Genomic DNA, 22,492 nt, shown 5'->3' with positions numbered 1-22,492 from the left:
ACTCAATATTTTTTAACATCTTCACAATGACACTGTCTTTTCCAAAGTAAATCATAGCAATGTCTATCTCCTACACAGAATCAGGAAAGCATGTGAATGGAAGAGGACATTCATCACCCTCTTGACCATTTCAAATATCTAGTTATGCCTTTCAGCCTCACCAACACCCTTGACGATTCACAGACAATGGTCATTGACATCCCCAGGGATGTGCTGACTTGTTTCATTTCTGAGTTCCTTGATGGCCTGATTTATTTTTAAACCTGAAGAAACATGTTTGGCTTGTGAGGATGGTTTTAAGTCTTCTCCTAGAGAATAAATCTTTTGTCAAGTCCAAACAATGTCACCAACACCAACTTCTTTCGAACAACTCCAGCATTTTCTGGTGCATTATTAGAGATTATAGCCAAGCTGTTATAGCTGCTCCTGTCACTCGCCTTACTTCTACCCCCTCTCGTTACTGCTGAACTACTGGATGACTCGTTCACATGCTTGAAATCTTTGTTCAGCTCTGTCTAATACCTGAAGGCAGTTTAGGATGGATATGAATGCCTGAGGCTCTGGTCTGAAAGGTGTCCTTTGACGGCAACACCCTGTAGATCAAAAGATGCACTCCTGTGCCTTTTCTCCTGCTCAGAGAATCTACGATTATTGTAACTGTAAGCCGTTGGCGATGGTGCTGGCACTGGAGAAATAGAGGAAATAACTGGAAGGGGCTGGGTAGCCATTCTTGGTATAGACTGACAGCTACAACCTGCTAAACTGTTGTCAGATCTGATGGCTTCTCTTGGTCCTACATGTTTTAGGACACACACACCATTGTTTTGCCCCTGTCTATGAAACCTAAAATTCACCCTTTTCCAAAAAGAGATGTCAGAGGTCAGCTCAATTAAAGCTTTGCATTTAGAACCAGTGGAATACTAGAGTCCACAAAGGTCTTATTTAAATAGCAAAAAAACAAAAGCAATAAAGATCATTAGAGGTGAGAGTCAGGAAGAACAAAAATGAGCCGATAATACTTGCAGTGTTTTATTCAGCAAAAAAAAGCTCAAGGTTGGTCATAAAGTTTTGACCACTTGTTTTTACCAAATTTCTTCTTGAAAAATTAAAGCTATAATGCCCAGAAGCTTTTTAAAGAATTGATTTCCTCACCTGTTTGGGTTCAATCTGTGAAACATTCATACATGGATCCTCAGCCTTTTCCCCAACTGATTTGCAGAATACTACTCGATGAAGGGCATGTGCAATGGCATAAATGGCATTGTACACATTGTAGGACACTCTGAGTTCTGTGACGTCAAAAAACGGGTCTTGGGAATCTGATAATGTTTCATCACCAGTGCACATACCATCCAAACTGCTGGTTGAGTTTTCACCAGACAAATGAGGTGTACAGCCCATAATAATTTCCCAGAATGTCCTCACAAACACTGCACCAGAATCAGCATGAGGGCTGATGCTAGTCAGAAATGGTTTTAGATTTGGTACAGCCATCTTCGGCATCACAAAACCCAAAGCTCCACCAAAGGCCTGAAACATTTCAGGTGTGGAGAGTCTTGATGATGTGATCCAAGCCTCACTGGCTATCCACTGGATTCCAGTGATGTTCTGCTTCACCACTTCTTTCATCAGAGGATAAAAGTCGCCCTCAGCAGTGAAAGCTAAAATGACTTTAACTGTGGACTTTTTGATCATTTCCAAAACACGCAGGGTTTTATCGACGCTGTAGGTGCGTTTGATTGTTCCAACAAATGCAATACAAACTCCAAGCTTTGTGACTTCTTCTTTAAATGCCCGGATTCCATTCAGACCGTAGTCGTTGTCTGACTGTAGGGCTCCAATCCACTCCCAACCAAAACGTTTGACTAGTGCAGCCAAGGCTTTTGCCTGGTAGTAGTCACTTGGTATTGTGCGAAAAAATGTTGGATATTTAGCTCTGTCACTTAGACAGGCACAAGTGGAGAAGTAGCTCACCTGATAAAATATAAAAGTCATATCAATCTACAGAAGATTACAGCATGTTACTACTAATAAAAAGAAAAATATTCATGGAAATATTACTTAAAAAATATACTTTGTTATTTAAATCACATCTTCAACAAACATTTTTTCTAATGATTTCAGATTTGCAAACTCTTCCTCTCTTGTTTTTGGTATGGGGAAATTTGTAATATTTCATTTTATGCAAAAATAATTGTTTTGCAAGGCATAACAGTGTATAGAAAAATGCTTTGAATGCATAAATACTGTAAATACAGTATATATTTTGTCATTTCATTACATCAAAGCAAGCTCTCAAAAAATACCTAATGTTCACTACTATTCACATCTACATCAAATTTACATTGGATTGTAACTTCTACCTAAGTGGTCAGTTGATTATATAAATTCAATAAGTTGGAATAATGACACTGGCGATTTTGTGAAAATGTGAAACCCTGTTTCAGTATTTCCTTATCCATAATTGTTACTTTTTTTAATTATGAGCAACATTTGTTTTACAGTACTTATCTGTGTATGATTTCATTTTGCTCAACTGTTGGCTTTAAATGTCTAATTGTCATCAGATTTCACAGATACATTTAAATCACACAGACAACAGAACAATACTGCAGAATTTGCAACTGAAAAGACAGTAAATTATATATAAATTGTGTTGAGGTTTAGAGGTAATCAGCACAACTCATGACATTCATATTTGAAAGTATAGTAAACTAAAAAGTAATTTTAAAAAAACATTAACTTTAAAACTTGTTTCTTACAACTGGTACTTGAAATGGTCCCACTGTTGATGCCACAGCTATAGACTGAGATGATCCTGCCTCAGCAACAATTGCAGATACTGCTGGAAAACAAGTGGAATTGTTTTCCTCCTGTCCTCCGACCAATGTCAGCGCTGCACGCAGTGTGTTTGTTGGGGATGAACATGAGTCTAGGATCCTGTAGCCAAGTGTCACATTCAACAGGATGGTTGGGTCTTTGTTAATTTCTTCAATAGCAAATATCATCATCTGAGTCCATCTGAAAGCTCTCAGATCAAACCTTGGGGAAAAGTTATTTTTGGTGAAGAAAAGAGTTTTTAAATTGTGCAAAGCTGAGGTTTTCTGTTCACTCAAAGAGAAATGTATATCTACTCACCTGTCACAATTTACAGCTGTTGGCTTCTTTTCATAGTTGAATATGCTAACCACCTCTCTGTTATAAACAGGGAAAATCCCCCCAATCACTATGTCCCCCTGTTTAAACCAACCAGGCATGTCAAACTTACCAATGCGTTTGCAGCCCGGTGCTACACTCAGGTAAAGAAGGACCAGAGAAAAAAGCACACTTCTATTCATTTTAGGAGAAGAGATATAGAAATAGTTCTAAGCTGAGAAACATGTGCTGGCTCTTCATAAAAGTTTGATTTAGTTCCCAGTAGGATGAGCAGTAGCTGATTGGTAAGAGTGGTACAGACAGTCAAATGTATGCACACCCACATGAAAAAAAACAAAACATGTAACAATGTTTTTGTTTTATTTTGTAAAATATATATTAAAGAAATTAGGTTTTTTCTTTACAAATAAATTAAATTGTTTTATAATTTTAATGTATTAAGCTGTTGCTGTAGATTTCTATTAGCGACTCAGGAAATTGTGTTTTAACAATGTTATTTGATTCACTTTCAACTCTTTCTCTTTAATGTCAGTGTGATAAAGTAATTAAGCAACTATTAATGATTTCTTTGGTTCATGTTATTGTTATCTTTAGCTGACTTTGTATAGAAAGGCTGCCTTTTAGTTCATACATAGTCATAACAACAGAGTTTGTGGTCTGACATCCACTACACCCTTGAGGCAAAGACATGGCAGTTGTGCATGTCTTTGTGGACTGAGAGACAACAACTGATAGGGTGCTATGGGAGGAACTGCGGAACTTTATGAGACAGTCAGGAGTGGCAGAAAAATATGTGAGGGTGGTGCAGGACATGTATGGGGCCAGCGAGTAGTTAGTTGTGCTGTCAGTCTGATGGGTTCAAAGTAAGCTCGGGGTTACAACACGGGTGGGACTCCCTTTTTGTTTGCTATGCTAAAAAAATCTAATCATCTACGTTTTGGCAGCCTCCATTTCACAGTTCCTTGGGTGAGCAAGTTGTTGTCAAAGATGCTTTACAAGGCATTACATAAGATGACTGTGGATGGTTTTACCTAGAGCCAACATTTGTTCTATTGGCAAGATGTGGCGATACCTTCCAATCCACGTGTCTACTGTCCAACGTTGGTATATTGTCTTCCTGGATGAGTTGCACTGAATGTTAGTCTGTGTTTTGCTTCGATTGTGAAGATTATCACAAAAGGATAAAGCTTTCAAAGAAAAAGGTAGTAGTCATCCAATGTGTTTTATTGCTGTAGAAAATTGTCAAAGTATGATAAAATGGCTGTAAAGATGAAGATGTAACATTTGGTGAAACATTGACAACATGAAAATGATTATTAAATATCCAAAAAATGCCCCTAAAATAGGTTGAAAAGAACATTTCTTCTCCAACATAGATTCTTATGTTTTACCCATTTCATAAAGGTCACCTTGCTGTCCATGTCTATTTAATGGTAACTTACCTCACAAACTATTGCATTGTGTTGTTTTAATGTTTGGCCACAAGTCTCTTAGTGTTTCTCTCTGGTTTGATTAATATAATGTAGCATTTAGGAGCAAAGATACAAATAAATAGTCCAAAGGCTGAAGACAAAATGGCAAAGGTTTCAACGGCAGTAGTAAACTTCCCAGGAGAGCTGACATAAGCAGGAATAAAGCTGATCCACACTGCACAAAAGATCAACAAGCTGAAGGTGATGAACTTGGCTTCATTAAAGTTGTCTGGCAACTTCCTGGCTATAAATGCCAAGACCAAACAGATGACAGCGAGGAACCCTATGTAACTCAACACTGCATAGAAAGCAGCCTCAGATCCTGTGTTACACTCCAAGAGGATCTTTTTTGTGCTGTGTTGAAAAACCATGTCTGGATATGGAGGATTTAATGTTAGCCACAATATTATTATCACAACCTGAATGAAAGTGCAGGCGCACACAATGATTCTTTGCTGTTTGGGACCAAATTGTCTGGCAACTTTGCTGCCAGGAGTTGTTGCTTTGAAAGCAAGGACAACAACAATTGTTTTCCCCAGAACACAGGAGATACAGACAGCAAATGTCAGTCCAAAAGCTGTGTGTCGAAGCATGCATGTCCAAACTGTGGGTGTCACAATGAAAGTGAGGGGACTAAGAAAACAGAGGACCAAGGAGAGCAGGAGAAAACAACTAAGCTGTGCATTACTGGCTTTGATCACAGGAGTTTGATTGTTTTTGATAAAAATCACCATGGTGATCAGACACAGTGAGGCTCCTAATAAGGACAGGACAGTGATGACAATGCCCATTGGCTCATTGTATGTCAGGTATTCCACTGTTTTGGGAATGCACTCATCTTTCTTATCACTGGACCAGAACTTCACAGGACACGGCACACAGTCTACTGCACCTGAAGGAATCAAGTTAGAGGTAAAAGATATAAAAATAAAAAAAATGTTGAAGAAAACCTGGTGGTTGTTGAAAAGATTACACCCATGTTTAAAATTTACCAATTTTCTAAGATTTATAAATTTGGTACAAACAAACAAAAATACAACATGTAATGTGTCTAAATATTCAAATGTAGTGTAGGGGGTTTCTCGGCTTTGTCCTATGACACTGTGTTGTTACATGGCCATCTCCTATACATTTATCAAGCAAGTCTTGTTCCATCATTCCAACACATGGCATTAATACAAATCTCACTAGGGAACTCTGTCAAGCAGGTCAAAATTTCAGGATCGAATATTGAAAATATACTATAGTCCTTCCGTCTGCCCAAATGCTCAATTTAACTTAGCATGCCGTAAAACAGGGTCACTAACACTTCAGCAACAGCAGCCCACAACATGCTTGAGGAGAAGACAAGGTATCAGATTGATATCAGCATCGGCAGGTACTCCAAGTTGCAGTATCGCTATCGGACATGAAGAATTGGTATCAAGCCATCCCTAGTACGGACCCATATGGAGCTTTAAGACCCTAAACAAAGTGGTGGTCACTATAGCCAGCTGGGATGATGATACTTTAAGTAGATAGAAAGAGCTCTTCTCAGTTTACTGTTTAAATTCCACCTGCATTTAAAAATACAACATGAACACCACATTATCTAGTAAAAAATGAACTATATTTAATACATAATTAGTAGACTGACGGTGTGGTCTTTCTGTCTCACTGTTCCGCCCATCTGCTCTAGGGATCGTCAGTGTAATCACACTCAGCTGTGTCCAGTGACTGCCTGGTCATTAGTCTTACTTGTGTCACCTGGTGTCCTGTGTCTATATATATACCTCTCTCCTGCACTCTCTCTTTGTGGGGTTATTGGTCATTAGGGTTGCTCATGGTGAGTGTGTGATGTGCTTTGTTTCTGTTCCTGATTTATGTCTGCTTTTGCTGTTGTTTCTACTCGGCCCTGTTTACCCAAAGTGTTTGTGTTGAATTTATATTAAAACTTTCTTAATAAACCTTTTGCATCTGAAGAATGCTTGAATGGTGCATTTGGGTCTTCCGTGCCATCACCAAACCACAACCCTGATCCTGTTTAACTGTTGCACTCCAAGCATTTGAATGTAGTTTACCTGTCATGTTAGCTATTGAACCCTCTGCACAGGGAATACACTCAAAGCAGCAAATGGGTTTTCCTTTGATCTGTGCTTTTCTTGTTCCCACTGGACAAACTTCTGAACAAACAGATGTGGGAATCTGAGGAGACATTGGAGCCAGTACTTAAGTAACACAAATGTTACACAAATTTAATACAAATACAAAATGAGTTAGCCTTTCAATAATCTTACATTTTTTCCTGTCCTCCAAACAATCTCTTCCTCCAGGATGCTGAGTTTATAATCGCCATTAACAGCAGAAGCAAAATGTCCCAAGGATACATGATGGACTTCTCCGTCTCTCAGCTGCCAGTTAATGACCTCATAGGAGGCTGGTGGATCGCCATTCTCATCAAAGAATATGCTGTCTCCAAACGTATTTACAAAATGTACTCTTTGTAGCTGAGCAGTGACCTGAGAAAATGAATACATTTATGTCAACCAAATGGACAAAATGTCTTTGCAGGAAATAGTTTATACAGTTTGGAACACAACTGTTTGAGTATTGAATATGAGATGGTTACTATTTAATGTCAGCAAGAACAAAAATGATTCAGAATTACTGCATTATATCAGCCAAGAAGCACAAGGTTGGTTATGAGGGTTAGGCCACTTGTGTCTCTTAATATCAATAAGAGAGGAAATAAAACTATTTCCTCACCTGTTTGGGTTCAATCTGTGAAACATTCATACATGGACCCTCAGCCTTTTCCCCAACTGATTTGCAGAATACTACTCGATGAAGGGCATGTGCAATGGCATAAATGGCATTGTACACATTGTAGGACACTCTGAGTTCTGTGACGTCAAAAAACGGGTCTTGGGAATCTGATAATGTTTCATCACCAGTGCACATACCATCCAAACTGCTGGTTGAGTTTTCACCAGACAAATGAGGTGTACAGCCCATAATAATTTCCCAGAATGTCCTCACAAACACTGCACCAGAATCAGCATGAGGGCTGATGCTAGTCAGAAATGGTTTTAGATTTGGTACAGCCATCTTCGGCATCACAAAACCCAAAGCTCCACCAAAGGCCTGAAACATTTCAGGTGTGGAGAGTCTTGATGATGTGATCCAAGCCTCACTGGCTATCCACTGGATTCCAGTGATGTTCTGCTTCACCACTTCTTTCATCAGAGGATAAAAGTCGCCCTCAGCAGTGAAAGCTAAAATGACTTTAACTGTGGACTTTTTGATCATTTCCAAAACACGCAGGGTTTTATCGACGCTGTAGGTAAATGCCTGGATTCCATTCCGACCGTAGTCGTTGTCTGCCTGTAGGGCTCCAATCCACTTCCAACCAAAACGTTTGACTAGCGCAGCCAAAGCTTTTGCCTGGTAGTAGTCACTTGGCACTGTGCGGAAAAATGTGGGGTATTTGGTTCTGTCACTTAGACAGGCACATGTAGAGAAGTAGCTCACCTGAAAGAATACAAATAAACAACTATACTAACCAGCAGCATGTTACATTTATGATTACATTTATGCTAACCAGCAGCATGTTACATTTATGATAAAGAATTACTGCAGCGGCAGACAATGAAAGCTGTAGTAACAGATGTGGGAAAATGCAGTGTTATATGTACAGGGTCCTGAAGTCGATTCTCAAAGTGTAGCAGTTTCTGTCGAAGACCCTAAAAGCTGTCAATATTATTTCATTGTTTACATTAGGCAAAAATAAATGAAAACAACTAACGATAAACAATAGAACCAAAAACCTGAACTTCCACTAAAAAAGCCTTATTGAAGATGGAAAGCAGCTACAATATTAATTTATACATATATTTTGAAGGCAGGAGATATATAAATAAAATCACAGAAATTATTTTCTTAAATCACCTATTTGAAAAACATCACAGTTGCTGTTAAGAAATCTGTAGCTCTGCATTTTATATATAATATTATTGATAATGCAGTGATTATTTATTAGTATCTCAAATTATCAAGTTATTCAGTATTTAACCTGTTTCATTATTTTTAAACAACTAGCAATAAAATTATGATTTATCACATTTACCAAGTGAGTGTTTTACTAATTTATTCTTCAAAATTGTTCTAATTATTTTTTGCATTAAAATGACTTCTGTCCAGATTCCTTATCTCTCATCAGATTTTACAGAACACTGGTGAACACATACAGGCATGGAACCATACTGCACAATTAGCAACTGGTAATGATAATAAGAAATCCAAAAAAGGTCATTCAATGTGTTTTGAGGTTCAGTGGTGGTAGCAACTGGTTGTGAAATTCTTGGAAAAACAGAACAAAAGAGGCATTAAATACAAGCATTCACTTGAAGAACTGGTTTCTTACAATCGGTACTTGAAATGGTCCCACTGTTGATGCCACAGCTATAGACTGCGATGACTCTGCCTCGGCAACAATTGCAGATACTGCTGGAAAACAAGTGGAATTGTTTTCCTCCTGTCCTCCGACCAATGTCAGCGCTGCACGCAGTGTGTTTGTTGGGGATGAACATGAGTCTAGGATCCTGTAGCCAAGTGTCACATTCAACAGGATGGTTGGGTCTTTGTTAATTTCTTCAATAGCAAATATCATCATCTGAGTCCATCTGAAAGCTCTCAGATCAAACCTTGGGGAAAAGTTATTTTTGTTTTAGTAAAAATAGTTTTTAAAAGCTGAGGTTTTCTGTTCACTGTTCAGTTAAATGTATATCTACTCACCTGTCACAATTTACAGACGTTGGCTTCTTTTCATAGTTGAATATGCTGACCACCTCTCTGTTATAAACAGGGAAAATCCCCCCAATCACTATGTCCCCCTGTTTAAACCAACCAGGCACGTCAAACTTACCAATGCGTTTGCAGCCCGGTGCTACACTCAGGTAAAGGACCAGAGAAAAAAGCACACTTCTATTCATCATTTTCAGAGAAGAGATATAAAAATAGTTCTAAGCTGAGAAACATGTGCTGGCTCTTCATAAAAGTTTGATTTAGTTCCCAGTAGGATGAGCAGTAGCTGATTGGTACACACAGTCAAATGTATGCACACCCACATGAAAGAAACATGTAACAAGGTTGTTACATATCCAACCTAAGGTGAACATTGAGTTACATCACACGATGGGAACACAATTCCAAGAAAGTCGAGACCTCCAGTAATTGTGATTCTCATTCTGATTTTTCTTAACATTATCCAGATGATCCAGAAGTAACGTTACTACCCTTAAAGCTCAGCGGTCCCCAACCTTTTTTGTGCCACAGACCGGTTAAATGTCTAAATTCTTTTTTCTCGGACCGGCCTTGATAAAATGATACGACCTTCATAAAAACTGGTAACATTTTAAATAAACGTTAAGCTGCCGTGTATGCGTCTTTATTAGCAGTGTTCTTGTAACAACGTGCTTGTCTTTTAATGCTGAACGCTTGGTCTCCAAGTGGACGCCTTCAACGCCGTTCGCCGCATATTATGCAGCGCAGGCTTGGTGCGTGGAAACATGTCGCAATAAATCCATATTTTATCCAAGTAGGACTCCTGAATATGTTTGTTAAATGCAGCTTTCTTCTTCTTTGAAAACATAGGCAGGAGCAGGTTTTTGAAGAAGGTAGCAGATGTAGGGAATACATGTGACTGAGGTAAGCATTTTATCAAGTATCAAGTATGAGTCAGACAGATGCGGTGGAGAGAGTCCAGTATATTTTCCAAAATAAATCGTTCAGATTCAGATAATCAATAAAACAGAAATAATGTAAGTTATGTATCATTTCTGTGCGGCCCCGTACCAATTGACCCAGGGGTTGGGAACCACTGATTTAGATGTTATTAGAAAGAGATGGACAACAATAACAACATTAGGGAGAACTGGTGTTTTATTTTATAATAATAAATACATCAAATGTGAAAATAAAGGTGTTAATAGAAGGATTAAATACATCCAATGTTAATAACAACACACAGTAAGAAAGAACATAATTGTACTTTTTTAATTTCTATTCTTAAAAATATGAGTACAACTACAAATCAGAGGGTTCTTGTTGGTATTTTTCCCAGTAACATTTTTTTAGTGTTTTGTTCTGGCCTGAAGATTATGATGTAACATTTTGGAGCAAAGATACATGTCAGCATACCAAAACTAGAGGCCAAAATAGCAAATATCTCTACAGCTACTGTGAACTTTCCTGGTGAGCTAACATATGCCGGAATGAATGCAATCCAAACTGAACAGAAAATCAGCATACTGAAGGTGATGAGCTTGGCTTCATTGAAAGTGTCTGGCAAATTCCTGGCCAGAAAGGCCAGTATGAAACACAAGAGTGCCAGAACTCCAACGTAACCCAACACAGCCCAGAATCCAGCAGCCGAACCGAGGGCACATTCCAGGATGATCCTGTCTTTGTAGTACATTATGTTCATCTTTGGAAAAGGTGGGTTGGTGGTCAGCCACAGAATACAAATTAGAACTTGAACCAAAGTAAAAGATAGAACGCTAAGTTTCTGCTGCACTGGACCAAACCATTTCATGACATTACTGCCTGGGAGGGTTGCACGAAACGCCATCAAGACCACAATGGTTTTGCCAAGAACACAGGAGATGCAGAGTACGAATGTGATGCCAAAAGCGGTGTGCCTCAGCATACATGACCAGTCCGAGGGTCGACCGATGAAGGTCAGAGAGCACAGGAAGCACAGCTTTAGCGAGAAGAGTAATAGGAAGCTCAATTCGGAGTTGTTGGCTTTAACAATAGGAGTCTCCTTATGAGTGAGAAAAATGATTGACACCAGAAGAGACAAAAATATACCAACACAACCAAATGCTGTTAGAAGAGCTCCCATAATGTCTTTGTAGGAAAGATATTCAGTTGGTTTTGGTAGGCACTTGTCTTTTTTTTTACTTGGCCAAAATTCCGGTGGACAGATCAAACACTCGAGAGAATCTGTTGAGGTCAAAGGACACAAAAACTAATGAATGAGAACAAAACTATCAATGCACGTGTTGGTTTCACAACCCGTAGCCTTCACACCAGAAAATGGTAAAGAGTATGGCTATTTTGATACAACTCCGTGATGTTTGGTACCAATACTGCATCTTGGAGTATGTTCACACCAATATCATTCTGATACCTTTTTGGTCCTTCAGGATAACACAATAAGATCCCGGTTTTGGCCTGTTGTGCAAAGCTAAGTTAGGTATTGTATCAGATGGGCTATAGCTTTTTTGTTTGTTTGTTTTTTATCATAAAATTTTGACCAATACCAGACATATGATACTGAGCATGAGTATCAGACCGAGCCATCCCCACTGAGGAGTATTGTTGCATATTATATTTAATTGTTAAAATGCAATGACTGCACAGCCCAGTAGTTAAAAAAAACCTTACTTACCTGACTGATTGCTTATTGTACCTTCTGGACACTCAAAGCAATCGAAACAGCACAGTGGTTTTCTCTTGTTTATGGCCTTTCGAGTTCCTGGAGGACACGGTTCTTTACAAAGAGACCTTGGTACCTAAGTAGATGTTAATTAAATCACTTAAAAATGTTAAAACTTTGTAATAGATGGGCAAAATGTTATTACTGAATATCCAATAATTTCTCTATCCATCCACTTATTACTGCTCTATTACATATTTGTTAGACACATTTTTATTTGCACAAAAACCCTGGACACATTCAAGTCACCGTCAAGATGCACTGTCATGTTATAAAATTACATCTGAAAAGCATTTAGGTTACATTTATGTTTTTTCTTCTTTCGCTCTAAATAGAAAAATGGTTGTGGTCACTATAAACAAGAACAATAATCTTTCTCACCTCAGGACTGTTTCCTCCCCAAACAAATTTGACATCATCCTTCAGTTTAAATTTTTCACCATCTGGGAATAAGTTGTCGTATTGCCCAATAGTGACAATTTCCACTGAGCCATCCTCTTGAATTTGCCAGTTGACCATGTCGTAGCGAGTGGCCGAGTCACCGCTTTCATCAAAGAACACTTTGATTCCATTCGGTGTTGTGAAGTTGACATATTTGAAGTGTTCTAACACCTGAAGAGGAAACCATCAGAACCTTTTCACCAAAGACTGAATAAATAAGACAAATAAATAAGAGTAACACCAAAACTTATGCTATAAAGACAAGAAAGCAAATGTTCCACAATCCAATGTATGACGTGCAACAGTTTGATATAAACGAAGAAGTCTTCCATGTATGGTGTGTATTCTTTAACTCGACCACCAACTAATGGCGGTGCGAAGGTTTTTTAAATGCCATACGTCGGAATGATGGAGAAAGGTGCTCTTATAAATGTATGGGAGATGGCGACATAATCGTGAAACGCTGTAGGTCAAAGACTTTGTAAACTGAGGACCTCCTGTATAGTCATTGTTATAGTTTATATAAACTACACAACAATGAGCAGAGTACGTTTCAGGAATATTACTGAAAACAAAATTAGGCCATTCACTGAGCAAACACTTTAGGCATAACTTAAAGAAAACATGTAGCTATGGTTATATAATCTTTAGTGTCTAGTACTCCTATATAATAACCTAAAAGTGATTATAGTGTCAGTTCATGTAGACGCTTCTGCATGAATTGACATAGAAGGCAATATGTACCATTTTTGGCTGGACCTGGGTCTTGGTTACACAGGGTTTTCCTGTAGTGGGATTGGAACTGTTGTTACACTGCAGCACGGAGTGGAGAGCGTGGGCCGCCACGTACACAGCCATATAAACATTGTTTTCTGGCCTGAAATACATCACATCTGTGTAGTCACTGGAGACGGTGTGCAGGTCCTCTCTCCCGGTGCACATGGTGGTGACGTTGGATGGAGTAAAGCTGCAGTCAAAGAATCTCTCCCAAATTTTTTTCAGAATAGTACTGTCTGGAAAATCCAATGGTTTGAGACTGAATAAGAACTCAGCCAGACCCGGTATCGGTGCCCGAGGGAGGGCAAAACCTATTGCCCCTTGTAAAATATGTTTCGTTGTTTCTGAAGCCAGGTCTGGTTGAGTAATCCAAGACTCACTGCCAATCCATTGTTTCCCAGTGATATTGTACTTCTTTACATCAGAGAGGAATGATTTGGTGTAAGACAGGGACACAAAGAGAAGTACCACCTTAGACGTGGACACTCTCAGCATCTTTACAACTCTCCTCAGTTTTACTCTGGACGTTTTAGAATACGGCAGATGGTATTCGACACAGATCCCCTCTTTCTTTGCCGCCTGGACAAATTGCGCTGTACCTTCTTCTGAGTAGCTGCCAACTGTATAAATAATCCCAACCCAGCGCCAATCAAAGTGTTTCATGAGCTGGACTAAGGCCTTGATCTGAAAGCTGTCGCTTGGAACAGTCCTGAAGAATGTGGGGAACAGCTTTTTGTTGCTCAGACAAGCACAGGTGGATAAGTAGCTCACCTGCAAATAGACAGATGAGTCATATATAAACAGTATATATACTGTACATATATATGTTGACGTCCTTCAGTGTTCCATACGAACTATACTATATGAACTATGACTTTGTTGTATGTATATATATATATATATACATATATATATATATCACACATACATATACATATATCATCATATATATTTACAATTACACACATGCTCCTTCTCCTAAATCTTGGATGAACTTGCAGTCAGTGACAACACTGCACTGCATGCAGTTATTAAATCAATAAATAAATATATAACACAGATCATTTTTTCATGCAAATGATTTCCCTGTTGTAACAAGGGTAAATTCAAAGCTGTCCTTGAGCTACAATATTAGTATTTGTTAATATTACAATACCTGCTCTGGATAAATAAAGGCCCTGCAACTTTTTAATTATAAATATTTAAATTTTGAACATTTAAGTCGTATAAAGTTGGAATTATACATAAAGTCGTATTCTGAGTAATTCCATCATGTTGCAAATTATGAGATAGCCAGGCAAAAGTGGGGAATATATCTAAACCGTTCCTGTAAATCTTAATAATGTCAATGTTAATCCTGAAGTGACATCATACCAGCAGGTGTACAACATAAACAAAGTCATATTTTAAGATGGGTTTTCAAAAAGGGATTATAAGAAAGACATGTTGAGCTGTGGGTGGGGTGGGGGTGGGATTGCTCTTTAGAGAGGAGTCCTGTCTCTGAGGTGCTGAAATAATGAGTTCTTGAACATAATGATAAAAACAAGGAGAATCTTTTACTCATATTTCAAACATAAATCAAGTTGAGAAATCAAGAACTGTTGGACTATGACCTATATCTGGAACCATGACAATTAATTCAGTGAGAAAATAGGAAGAATTTAAGAAGTAAAAAATAATAATCTGGCAAAAATAAGCACTGGAGCCAAAGCAAATAAAAAAGCACAGATTACAGAAATTACATTAAGAACAAAAAATATATATGTATATGAATAAATATCCTAATTATCAGCAACAGGGAACTCACAACCCCTTGCAGGGATGCATAATAGTGGCAATATATAAAAAACCATACAAGTCAATTCAAAGAATAATAATAAAAAAGAGAAATTAGGTGTTATTTAAGGTTAGTTCCCGACAAAGGGATCTTAAAATATATTTATCTAAGTCAATTAATTATGTCTTATTAATCACTCTTTCATATTAATACAAATTAAGTTCACTTAGTTACAACACTATTATTAATAAAATGAGTTGTTGCTACTGAGATACATAGCTCTGTCCATGACAGTTATTTACAGAGACAAATAACTGTGTACCTCAGGTCAATCTTTATATTTTTTAAGACCAACTTTTCTGTCTGCAGTAACTGCATGTTAAACAGGACAATCACAACACGACACACTGAGGTTGAATGCTGCTGTCTGACCTGTGGGATGGACAGTGAGCTCAGTATGAGGTTTATGTCCTTGGACACTCCGGATGATGAGTGGCCCAGAAGAGCCTGGATCTGACCCGTGCAGTCCTTAAATTCATCACTATTCACCGCTTCAACTGCAGCTCGAATCAGGTTTTCACTGCCACAGCCGTTGTAGAGCCTGTAGCCCAGAGTGACACCAGGGAGGATCTGAGGGTCTCTGTTGATCTCCTCCACAGCAAACATGACAATCCTGGCAAACTTCAGTTCCCTATCATTCATCCTGCAATAACAGCAATTACATCTGGAGATTTTAGCAGACACAAATAGAATAAAATCAAATATTGACTCACCTGGTGCAGTATGTATCTGGCAATGCTTGGTAGCCATTGTCCTTCAATTTGCGAGTACTACTAATAGAGAAAATTCCAGCTAAAATTAAATCACCTTCTTTAGAAAATTCCATGAATCCTGATTGGCCAATCATTCTACATGTATGGTTGTTTGAATTTACCCTCAGTATCAGTGTAAAGAACAAAATAGCAATCAAACCCATGGTGACTCCACCAACAACTGCTGAAATGAACAGGAACTTTTATAATTGTCTGTCTTCTTGGTGTGAAACTCTGTCAGCCAATTGAAGTAGACTTCTATTTCCCATAAGGATATTTGGCTGTTTTTACAAAAGAAAAAACATTTTCAGGGTTAAGGTGTGAAAAACAAAAACAGGTTTTGTTTTTTTTCAAGTATTTAGTATGGAATAGTTCTGCTTGTGGCATAGATGAGCAAAGACAAAAACAAAATCAGTAAATGAAAAACTGTTTTTTTTTTATTTATTTTTTTTTACAACACAACTTATTATCACAAATGACACACACAACCTCACTTTAGATCTGTTTTAGACGGCCTCTGGCTTCAGTGATTGAGTTATAACAGTAGTGTCTTGTTTTACAAAATAGAGGAAGAAGAGGAAAAAAAATATTAATGACTTTTTTCTTGTTTATTTACCCAAACAAAAAGTAGTTGAACTTGTCACTTTATTACAGCTTTGCTAAAGATTTATATTTACAAGTGGTGTTAAAGCAGAGCAGTTATGTACTATGTTAAGCTATGATTATGCTATTGAACATTCAAGAGAGAAATATAGAATGAGAATAGAATAACTCAGATTTCAGACTGACTTAGTCCTTGAAATTGTATATTTAACGTTTTTTTTAAGTTTTGGTCCAAACCCAGACATGGCAGCTGAGGACAGAGGAATGTCATGTTAGCCTGTGAATCCTTATAACCAGTTCACACTTTGTTGGCGCTCTTGAGTTCTGAACACGCGTGGCCAGCTGCACATGGATGATGACACTGAAAAAGGTCATTTTAATCATGAGCGACTGCAACCAACCTGAAAGAGAAAAGAAAACAGCTGACAGCAGAGCCAGGACCTTCACGGGCGTAAAAAAGACCCAGAAGATTAAAGTCAAGTCAAAGTCCTTATCTTCAGTCCAGTGTTTACAACACATACGACACAAGCTGTATACGTGCCAGAGGAGCATGAAGGTAAACAGCAGTACCGTGACTGGCCACTGCATTGTACACAAGAGTTTTATCGTAGTGATACGAGGCATCGCTGGCGGTGTCTGATGCTGCAGGTGGGTTTGGGTCAATGACAACGAACGGTTTATATATAGGATCAGAAACATCATGACCATCAGGGTTGTGCTGTCACTGACGGTCTTTAATGAATCTTTGGTTCTTCTCAGATACATAGCTATCACGGACACAGTGGCAACAAAAACTTTGTCCACTTCTTTGCCATCAGGGGGCGCTATCTGCTTTTTACCTGCACAAACAAAAAATATCTGTTGAACCAATAATACATTCGGTCTTTTGAATAAAAACACTACATCTGTTCAACTTGAATCTTACTTGCTAGTGTGCCAAATATGTCTTTCCCACACAGTGTCATGTTTGAAATCTGTCAGCGGAAACAACAAATGCAAAACATAATTACAAATTACAAGAAAAAAAAAAAAAAACATTGGGGGTGGGGGGCAAATACAAGACAAGCCTAGTTTAATTTCAGCCAACAGAATGATCAAAGTTTGATGTTAGTGCAAATATTTAGAAAAAACTTATAATAGTACTAGATTTAATATGTGTAATATTATCCATCCATTATCTATGGCTTATTCCTTTTCATGGTTCCACCATGGAGAGTTGACCAGTCCATCAGTCACATGGCCACAAACATAGACAAACAGCATAAATTCATGACTATGGTCAGTTTATAGCAGGGGTAGGCAATTAGGTCCACAAAGGGCCGCGGTGGCTGCAGGTTTTTGTTCCAACCAAGCAGCAGCACACCTGTCTTGACTTATTTAATCAACTGCCATGAGTCTTCAGACAGCTGATTGGTCAGTCAGTGTGTTCTGGACAGGTTGGAAGAAAAACCTGCAGCCACAGCGGCCCTCTGTGCCCAGGTCTGGTTTATAGTGTCCAATCAAACTGCTCTGAGGTCTGTCTGACTCCCTCCCTCCTGCCTGTCAGCTGTGTGATCAGTGTGATCACTCTCACCTGTGTCCAATGTTCACCTGGTTGTTAGTCTCACCTGTGTCACCTGATGCCCTGGGTATATAAACACCTCACTCTGTCTTTGTGGAACACTCATTGTTCTGTGATTGTCTAATGCCTTAAATGCCTTGCTTCATGTTCAGTTTCCCTGGTTTGTCCTGTGCTTTATGTTGTTCCTGCTGTTGCTTTTACCTGTGTTCCTGAGTTTTTTTGTTTTTTTTTTTTAGAGAAATTCCTGTCTGTTGTTTATTTTCTACCTGGCCTGGATTCTCAGCAAGTTGATGTATTTGAGTTTTAGACTATCTAATTAAACCTCCTGTACTTGATCCGTGTCTCTGGTGTTGCATTTAGGTGTTGCTTGTTTCACTGTTCTGCTGAACATAACACCTACTCTAGTATGAAGCTGTGGGAGGAAGCTGTAGAATATTATATTGTATTAGATTGTTGTTATTTTAGCTCATATCCTAGAGGGAAGTGAAAGGGCCACCACTGCCACATGAATATATTGTGATATCTTTAAATTGACATTATGAACATTTACTTCAATTTCTGGGAATCAAAGTAAATAAAAAAAATAAAGTAATACAAGTACCAGTGCAATCACAGCCACAATTTACAATTTTAAAATAAAATCTAAATTGTTTAAAATTGTGGAATACACATTTCAAATTATTTAAAAACAGTAATACTTTTTGTTATAACTTTGTCACCTCAGGTGATTTTATTTCTCTTGTCATCAATCTTGTTTTTCTCATGTAAAATCTAAAACTGCATCGGTTCTCTCAGTGAATACATTTGCAGGTCTCATTGTCTCCATGTTTCAGTTTGGAGTCTTACTGCCAGGTTAAAGGTTTTTGTCAGTCGGCTGAATCCGGTGCTAGCTGACGTTACAACAGTTAAATACACTGACAATGGCAGAGAGTGGTTTTTCAGCTGCTGCAGATGAAATATTTGGATACATTATTGTATTTAAATCAAAAAACAAAACTGAACTCAAAACTCTGATACTCACTCCTACTGAGAGAAGAGGACCAGCAGTCTTTGTGGTCAAACATCTGCAGATGGATTGGTGTTTGGTCTGATTAACTGTAACTGTCCGAGGATACGCCACACAACTGCTGAGGAGTGTGACACTGAGAGGCAGAGCAGGAAAGAGAGTCCAAATCAAAAAAATCCCCATTCCAGGTAATCTGAAGACACAAAATGACAAGATCAGCATTAATGTCACAGTCCTCAGCTGTTATTACTGTCACATTCAATCCAACGACACACCGCTGCAAAGCTCCGTAATGGGATAATTCAGATAAGTCATTAGCGTAGCCTCGTCGAGTCAATTTACTCCTAAATGCTCCTCAGATTTTTCTCATTGTTAGAGAAAAAGAGTTCAAAATCACATGGTTCATGTAAACATGTTTAGTAAATTTTGTTCTTTAATTTCTTCAAATTAGCCTTTATTTGAAAACTGTGACAAATAAATGGAGTCCATATTAGGAATAATGAAATAAGATATTGATCACTACTGTATTGATTAGTCACGTTACATCATCAGGTGTTTCCACACTGTAAAATTAAACAGGAATAAATTGTAATCACCACATGATTTAAATACTTTTGTTTCACAAGGTTACAAAATAACAGCAGTTGGAAAACAGGTTCCAGATTAGCCTGATTATTCCAGATTATCACACTCACAAGCATTTCCAGTCTGGAAATGCTTGTTCAGAATGTGTGAATGGCAGGAAAGCCAAAAAACAATAACAAAAAACTACTCACCTGTTCCTCATTGTTTCATGATTGAGAACAGCACTGTTACCCAGGTCGTTTGAATCTTGTGGGCGGCTGTGTGATGAATACTGTGACGAAGACTAAAACTGCAGCTGTCATATCAGAGCCTGGCCTGTGACACTGATGCAGGAGTTCTGTTTTATAGTTTTCTCTCTGTTTGTGACAGGGGGAGGATTTTTTTTTTTTTTTTTTTTATCGTCAAGTAGAGACATCAGACAGACTTTTTAGAGGTAATTTTAGTTAAGATAAATCTTAACAGAGGTGACTGGGAAAGGTTAAACAGAGGCAGTGCTGACCACATCGTCTTACCCCCTCTGTTGCTCAGAGCGGTGTTTTTAAACTTTTGCTGTTTGGGAGTTCCCTCAGTAATACTATATAATTCTTCTGGACACTCAACTAAAATGAAATTAAAATATATTAACATATTTGTCTAAGATTATTACTGGATGTTTATTTTGAAATCCAGTCACAGGCCGGATTGGATGGTTTGGCGGGCAGCATTCGGTCCACGGGACAGCAGTTGCTGATCACTGCCATCAGCAAATGAGCTGTGAAGGCTGAAATCAGCCTGTTTTTCAGCGTGACTGGCCATGACCAGGATCACACACAAGGCAGAGGTGGCCTGGTGGACCTGTGTCTGGAAGGTCACAGGTTTGACTCCAGCAGCCACCAGGTGCCACTGCGGTGCACTTGGCATGGCACAGTTTTCTTTATTTTTATTTCCCGGTTTACTTGTAACATTTTGTCCAGTGGTTGAAAAACAAAAGCTTTAAAAAGATGGAGTCAAATTCCATGAACTTGGCAACAAAATTGATTCTTATTAAAATGAGGAGTTTGTGTAGCAACAACAGAAGCAACCTGAATATTGACACAGTAATGCATGTGAGATCTCACACACACACACAATGTCAAAGGATCTGGTCTGTCACTTCAGGTCCCACAAACCATTCTGAAGTAGAGCTTTAAATAACAAAAGTACAATGTGACCACTTTCCTGTGTTTCTGAGTAACTGATGGTTGACCCCACTGAGTCTTAGGTACAATACAACTTAAAACACGTTTCCTGGTTACAATGGACTTACTTCCTGGTGAGGAAAATGCTTTGATTTCGGTACGACTATCCTATGTTTCTTACACTGATACTAGTTATTGTCCAGACACACAGTACATTCTGTACAGTTCCATTCATTCTCCCTAGTTTCCATTGACATACATTAACTTGTACTTCCCCTTGTGGTAAAAAATACAGTAAATGGTACTTTACCAAACTCCTGTTACGTCCTACTGCTTTCCCTAGCTCCTGTTGTAAATATTTGAGGTATTACTGTCTCCAAGTCTTTTTGTCATGGAAACAAACACAAGTACTACTTCAGCGCCTATTCTTCTCACAGGTTTATGCAGTTACTACGTATGTTTTCTGGTATTGTTCACACAAAGCCCCTGGTACTATAAGTATTTCACACTTAGTTCTCTGTATAACTTTTATTAGTCAGTATAACATATCAGTGGTTCTCATAATTTCTGTCATGCCCCCCCCTTGGGAACAGAAAAGACGGTGCCATGCTCAGAGCACCTCAGTGGTGGACTCAAACCTGGAACCTTCCGGACCCAAGTCCACTTCCTTAACCACTGAGCCACCTCTGCCCCATTAGTCAAAACAAATTATAGATTTTATTTTTACTCAGTGTACCTTAAACAGTTTAGTTCCTACCACTAAGGGTCAAAGATGTCTAGTGGACTTGATCACTGCGCTCTCATGGTCAGTGGTCACATGACAAAATAAACTGAACTGATCCATTCACTTTTACTAGGTGGTGTAGCAGCATAAAAGTCTGCTTGTAGTAAGTTACACTAAAAGATGTGGAAAAGACACATGAACTTTTTTTTATTAATTAGTAATGATATGACTAATGAATATTCAATTGATACTTTGTGAGTATCAACATAGTGATACTCCAGTCACTAGAAGATAGTTCCCTAAAAAAAATTAAATTCAATCTTTAAATGTCTTAAATTCTAGTATGTGAATCTCCATCTGCCTGCTGTTAAATTATAAGATTGTAAGATTATTTAAAGTAAATTGTGAGCAAATAGAAACAGGTGAAATAGATTGTACTTGTACCGCAAGTGTATATTTATTAGTGTATAATATAACATTTAAATTAAATAAAAAAGCAAAGGAACAATTTGCTAACAACAAAAAGTGACTCAATAGTTTGTCTGACTTATTGTCAGGAAGTCACGTCAAGGGAAAAGGGAATGCACTGGAGTCAGACATGGGAGGGAAAACAATGAAGCAGCTAGAGACAGACGACAACAAAGCTTTAATTAATTTCACTTTTGTCACAACATGCACGAGTTGTGACAGTAGCGCTCATTAGCGTAGCCTCTGTGTTCTCCAGCCACCTGTTGTTCCACCGCTTTTCCCCCAGGTGTGAAACATAAGGTAGCAGAGAAACATGTGCACAACAGATGTGGCCACAGCTGTTTGGATCTGTTTTGTTTTTTTCCATGTTGTTTTTTTGTGTTGCACTTTCATCCTGTTGCATCATTGTACCTTTCAAATTGTACCTGTTGTTATTTTCAGCTTGTTTTTTTACTTTGAAAATGTCGAGGGAA

At 38.3% G+C, this 22,492-nt stretch overlaps 3 protein-coding genes across 3 annotated transcripts in view; all 3 read right to left on the bottom strand.

Annotated features, from left to right (window-relative positions):
* LOC103378193 (extracellular calcium-sensing receptor-like) overlaps nt 1–9,483 on the bottom strand; it is a 12,216-nt gene extending 2,733 nt beyond the window's left edge. The window contains 3 exon segments of the mRNA XM_025055234.1: nt 1,153–1,974; nt 2,763–3,138; nt 9,402–9,483. Of these exon segments, the coding sequence (XP_024911002.1) occupies nt 1,153–1,974; nt 2,763–3,011 (1,071 nt within the window). The 5' untranslated portion in view covers nt 3,012–3,138; nt 9,402–9,483.
* LOC103378192 (extracellular calcium-sensing receptor-like) lies at nt 4,625–9,276 on the bottom strand. Its single transcript, XM_025054971.1, has 5 exons — nt 9,031–9,276; nt 7,374–8,138; nt 6,905–7,126; nt 6,689–6,812; nt 4,625–5,520 (listed from the first exon to the last, which is right to left on the bottom strand). The coding sequence occupies exons 1-5, from the start codon at nt 9,274–9,276 to the stop codon at nt 4,625–4,627; spliced, it is 2,253 nt and encodes a 750-aa protein (XP_024910739.1).
* Nucleotides 9,484–10,698: 1,215 nt separating the features above from the next.
* LOC103378191 (extracellular calcium-sensing receptor-like) lies at nt 10,699–16,209 on the bottom strand. Its single transcript, XM_025055233.1, has 7 exons — nt 15,877–16,209; nt 15,406–15,806; nt 14,770–14,834; nt 13,294–14,097; nt 12,490–12,720; nt 12,061–12,184; nt 10,699–11,612 (listed from the first exon to the last, which is right to left on the bottom strand). The coding sequence occupies exons 1-7, from the start codon at nt 16,077–16,079 to the stop codon at nt 10,699–10,701; spliced, it is 2,742 nt and encodes a 913-aa protein (XP_024911001.1). The 5' UTR covers nt 16,080–16,209.
* Between the last annotated feature and the right edge of the window lie 6,283 nt (nt 16,210–22,492).

Source organism: Cynoglossus semilaevis, chromosome 4, assembly GCF_000523025.1.
Source record: "Cynoglossus semilaevis isolate Cse_v1.0 chromosome 4, Cse_v1.0, whole genome shotgun sequence".
Taxonomy (NCBI): domain Eukaryota; kingdom Metazoa; phylum Chordata; class Actinopteri; order Pleuronectiformes; family Cynoglossidae; genus Cynoglossus; species Cynoglossus semilaevis.
The sequence above is the reverse complement of the archived record's forward strand: the minus strand, read 5'-3'. Positions and strand labels throughout refer to the sequence as shown.